Source organism: Vanellus vanellus (assembly GCF_965231255.1).
Source record: "Vanellus vanellus genome assembly, chromosome: 27".
In the NCBI taxonomy this organism is placed as follows: domain Eukaryota; kingdom Metazoa; phylum Chordata; class Aves; order Charadriiformes; family Charadriidae; genus Vanellus; species Vanellus vanellus.
This window is the reverse complement of record NC_138932.1, coordinates 2,413,518-2,418,731: the sequence shown is the minus strand read 5'-3', so window position 1 is coordinate 2,418,731 and position 5,214 is coordinate 2,413,518. Positions and strand designations below refer to the sequence as shown.

The 5,214-nt window shown below is 64.3% G+C and overlaps 1 protein-coding gene across 1 annotated transcript in view; it reads right to left on the bottom strand.

Moving 5' to 3' along the window:
• Positions 1-4,206, bottom strand: part of PEAR1 (platelet endothelial aggregation receptor 1) — a 17,258-nt gene extending 13,052 nt beyond the window's left edge. Inside the window, 5 exon segments of the mRNA XM_082495948.1 lie at positions 2,567-2,659; positions 2,761-2,861; positions 3,526-3,630; positions 3,739-3,831; positions 4,105-4,206. Of these exon segments, the coding sequence (XP_082352074.1) occupies positions 2,567-2,659; positions 2,761-2,861; positions 3,526-3,630; positions 3,739-3,831; positions 4,105-4,178 (466 nt within the window). The 5' untranslated portion in view covers positions 4,179-4,206.
• Between the last annotated feature and the right edge of the window lie 1,008 nt (positions 4,207-5,214).

Sequence of the window (5,214 nt, the reverse complement as noted above, 5' to 3'; positions counted from 1 at the left end):
CCTGGAAGCCGGCCTCGCACAGGCAGCTCCCCGTCCCGTGGAAGGCATTGGCCCCGTTGGCACAGTCGCAGCTCTCCCGGCAGTCCTGCCCGTACCGCCCCACCGGGCACCTCTCCCGGCACCTGGGGACAGACGGGGACGAGGAAGGGGGGACACGGCCCCACCAGAAGCCAAGGTGGCTCCTGGACCACCCCCACCCCAAGCTGAGGCCGTCCAGCTCGTTGCATGCCAGGCCGGGGGAGCTGGGCTGGCCACAACGGGGCTCGCTGGCCTCGTCCCACGTGCCCCGTCCCCGTGTACCCCCCGCCATCTGTTGTACCCCTCTGCGTCCCCCCTGTCCCCCATCCCCCCTGTCCCCCCCATTTCCCTATGTCCCATCCCACTGTCCCCCCACTTCCCTGTCCCCCCATCCCCATGTCCCCCCCACTTCCCTGTGCCCCATCCCCATGTCCCCCACCCCCCTGTCCCCCCCATTTCCCTATGCCCCATCCCGCAATACCCCAACCCCCCGTACCCCCATTTCCCTATGTCCCATCCCACTGTACCCCCATTTCCCTGTCCCCCCTCCCCCTGTACCCCATCCCACTGTCCCCCCTCCCCCCGTACCCACATTTCCCTGTGCCCCATCCCCCTGTCCCCCCATTTCCCTGTGCCCCATCCCCATGTCCCCCTCCCTGTACCCCCCATCCCCTGTCCCCCCATTTCCCTATGTCCCATCCCACTGTCCCCCCCACTTCCCTGTCCCCCATCCCCCTGTGCCCCATCCCCATGTCCCCCAACCCCTGCCCCCCCCATTTCCCTGTCCCCCCTCCCCCTGTACCCCATCCCACTGTCCCCCCTCCCCCCGTACCCACATTTCCCTGTGCCCCATCCCCATGTCCCCCCCATTTCCCTATGCCCCATCCCCCTGTACCCCCCGTATCCCCCATTTCCCTGTGCCCCATCCCCCTGTACCCCCGTACCCCCCATCCCCCTGTCCCCCCCCCATCCCCACGCCCCCCATGCCCTGGTGTCATCGTCCCCCCCCCCCCCCCCTCACTGCTCTCCGGTGAAGCCGGGGGTGCACTGGCACTGCCCCCCCGGGGGTCACAGCGCCCCCCGTTGTGGCAGTGACACTCTCTCTGGCAGCCGGGGCCGAAGCGCCCGGGGGGGCACGGCACGGAGCAGATGTCCCCCTGCGAAGGAGCCATGGGGTCGGCAGGGGAAACTGAGGCAGGGACCGCGTTTTGGGGGGGCGGAGGGGTTGGGTTGGGGGTGGGGGGTCCCAGCCCACCTACCATCCATCCGTGGGGGCAGATGCAGGTGGTGGAGTCGGGGGGGTGGCAGATGCCCCCGTTTTGGCAGGGGCAGGGGCTGTCACAGAGGGTCCCCTCGGGGCAGGACACCTCGCAGCTGCGGGAACGGGAGGAGCGAGGGGTGAGGGAGGGGGGACCCACCCCAGCGGAGGGGTGTTTGGGGGGTGGGGGGGGGCACCAAGCGAGGACCCCCTACTCACAGGGGGCCGGCCAGCCCCGGGGGGCAGAGGCAGGCGCCGGTGGAGGCGTTGCAGGGGACGTGGGGGTGGCAGGGGCAGGACAGGCGGCAGCCCCGGCCGTAGGTGCCCGGCGGGCACGGCTGGCGGCACAGGGGGTCGGCGAAGCCGGGGGGGCAGGAGCAGGCGCCGCTCAGGGGGTCGCAGGGGGCCCCGTGGTGGCAGTCGCAGCGGCGCTGGCAGCCCGGGCCCCACGACTGCTCGTCGCAATCTGCAACGGGGGACAGCACCGGTACATCTGTCTGTCTCCATCCCAGCCTCATCCTAGCTCCATCCCCATCCAGTCCCCCTTCTATATTCATCTCCATCCCATCCCCATCCCCATCCCATCCCCATCTCCATACCCACCTCCATCCCCATCCCCATCTCCATCTCCATCTCCATCCCCACCCCCATCCCCATCCCATCTCCATCCCCACCCCACCCCATCCCATCCCCATCCCCATCCCATCCCCATCTCCATCCCATCCCATCCCATCCCATCCCATCCCATCCCATCCCATCCCATCCCATCCCATCCCCATCCCCATCTCCATCTCCATCTCCATCTCCATCTCCATCTCCATCTCCATCCCATCCCCATCCCCATCCCATCCCCATCTCCATCTCCATCTCCATCTCCATCTCCATCTCCATCTCCATCTCCATCTCCATCTCCATCTCCATCTCCATCCCATCCCATCCCCATCCCCATCTCCATCTCCATCTCCATCTCCATCTCCATCTCCATCTCCATCTCCATCTCCATTTCCATCTCCATCCCATCCCATCCCCATGCCCTCCCCATCCTCATCCCATCCCATCCCCATCCCCATCCCATCCCCATCTCCATACCCACCTCCATCCCCATCCCCCATCTCTATCTCCATCCCCATCCCAACCCCATCCCCATTAACCACTGGGCCATCCCACCCCAGCCTGCTCACCCCTCCAAGCACACCCACTGCCGCCCCCCCCCCCCCAGCCCCCCAAGCTGGGGGTCCCCATTTCCGTGCCCCCCCCCCCTCCCCCAGCACCCCGACACCGATCCCTCACCGCTGGAGCAGTCGGCACCGCGCCAGCCCGGCTCGCACTGGCAGAGGTCGGGAGCCACGCACCGCCCGTGGACGCACTCCTGGGTGCAACGCGCTGCGGGGACGCGGCCGGGGGCAGTGGGGGTGAGCCAGGATACGGACACCCACCCCCCCCCCCCGGGGGGGCACCCCCCTCGCCCCACTCGCCCCACTCACGGACGCAGGAGTCCCGGCTCTCGTAGTAGCCCAGGCAGCACTGGTAGCGCCTCCGGTAGTCGGTCCGGATTGCCTGCCGGTACTCGGTGCGGTACACGATCCTGCGCCCCACACCGGCACCGTCAGGATGGGGACAGCCCCGCTCCTGCCACCCATGGCCATAGGGACAGCCCCACTCCAGCCACCCCATAGCCATAGGGACAGCCCCACTCCAGCCCCCCATAGCCATAGGGACACCCTGCAGTGGGACAGCCCCACTCCAGCCACCCCATAGCCATAGGGACACTCTGCAGTGGGACAGCCCCACTCCGGTCCCCTATATCCATAGGGACACCCTGCAGTGGGACAGCCCCACTCCAGCCACCCCATAGCCATCGGGACAGCCCCTCTCCAGCCACCCCATAGCCATAGGGACAGCCCCACTCCAGCTCCCCATAGCCATAGGGACACCCTACAGTGGGACAGCCCCACTCCAGCCCCCCATAGCCATAGGGACAGCCCCTCTCCATCCACCCCATAGCCATAGGGACACTCTGCAGTGGGACAGCCCCATTCCAGCCACCCCATAGCCATAGGGACAGCCCCTCTCCATCCACCCCATAGCCATAGGGACAGCCCCACTCCAGCCACCCGATAGCCATAGGGACAGCCCCACTCCAGCCCCCCATAGCCATAGGGACAGCCCCTCTCCAGCCACCCCATAGCCAGAGGGACAGCCCCACTCCAGCCCCCCATAGCCATAGGGACCCCCCTGGCTGGTCCCACCTCTGCTGCAGGCAGGGCAGGGCTGTCCCCAGCGCCGTGGGGCAGGGCTCGGTGGAGGGCACGACGTGGGGTTTGGTGTAGGACTCCTTCACCGCCACCGTGAAGCTGCCGAAGGAGAGGACGTGGGGTGACGGCGGGTCCCGGGGGGACCCCACTGCCATCCCCTCCACCACCTCCCCAGTCCCCCCCAGTCCCCGTCCCCCCCAGTCTTACCTCTCCCAGTAGCTGCAGACATTGGGGTCGCTGGGGCGGAGGGCGGCCAGCAGGCAGGCGTGCATCGCCAGCGCCGCGGCCCTCAGCACCATCCTGCGGGATGCGGGGAGAGACGGCTCAGCCCTCCGCCTGGCCAAAATCCCGCTCCCCCCTCACCCACCCCACCCCCCACACCCCCCCCGCCGTGGGGCTGACTTCGCCTTCCCCTTTGCCGCGGGAACAGCCCCCCAAATTCGGCCCCAGCCAAGGGGGAAACTGAGGCACGGCCGCTGGGCAGCCCCACGCAGCATCCCGAATCCGCGCCGGGGCGGCATCCTGCCATCCCCCCCCCCACACACACCTCTCCCCCCCCGGGGATGGGGGTACCCAGGGGTGGGGGTGGGGGTGTGCCGGGGTGGAATTCGGCTCTTCGGTTCTGGCACATCTCCGCTTGACCCCATTTCAACCCGTTGCGTTGTTTATTCCCGAATTGTCTTTGCTTGGATCCGCCGGCGGCTTCTTGCTCAACCCAGAAGAGGGTTCGGCTTTGCCGGGGCGGTTCTGGGATCGCCGCCAGATTTAGGGGGCCGGGAAGGGGGTGGGGAGGGCCCTCTCTCTGTCCTTCCCCCCCCCTCCCCAATCCTACGGGGCCGTGTTTACCGGGACGCGCGTTTTGGGGCTGAACACCCACGTGCCGCGGGAGGAAACAGAGGTTTCCTGGTGGGCACAGCTGGATTTATCACCGCTTCCGCGCCGCTCCGGCTATGGGACACCCCAAAGGTGTTCAGCCCCCCCCCCCCCCCCCCCCTCCATCCCCCCCCGAGTCTGTGTGTCCGTCCGTCCATCCCACACTTTCCCCCCCTCGCTGGGGCCCGTGCTGCGGTTTGGGGGGGCGGAGGGAGAGCGCGAATTCCCCCCCCCCTCTCCCCCTATCTTGTCCCGAACCGGTCAGTTTTGGGTGGGAAAAAAAAAAATATTAGTGGGGAAAAAAAAAAAAAACACATTTAATGGGAAAAAAAAAACATTTAGTGGGAAAAAAAAACATTTAGTGGGAAAAAAAAAACTTTTAGTGGGAAAAAAAAACATTTAGTGGGAAAAAAAAACCATTTAGTGGGAAAAAAAAAACATTTAGTGGGAAAAAAAAGACATTTAGTGGGAAAAAAAAAACATTTAGTGGGAAAAAAAAACATTTAGTGGGAAAAAAAAAACTTTTAGTGGGAAAAAAAAAACATTTAGTGGGAAAAAAAAAAACATTTAGTGGGAAAAAAAAGACATTTAGTGGGAAAAAAAAAACATTTAGTGGGAAAAAAAAACTTTTAGTGGGAAAAAAAAGACATTTAGTGGGAAAAAAAAAAAAACATTTAGTGGGAAAAAAAAAAACATTTAGTGGGAAAAAAAAAAAAAAACCCAAAACATTTAGTGGGAAATTTTCCCTGTTTCCCTTTGGATCTGGGGGGGGGGTGTGGAAGAGAGAGCCGTGGGGACCACCCCCTCCAC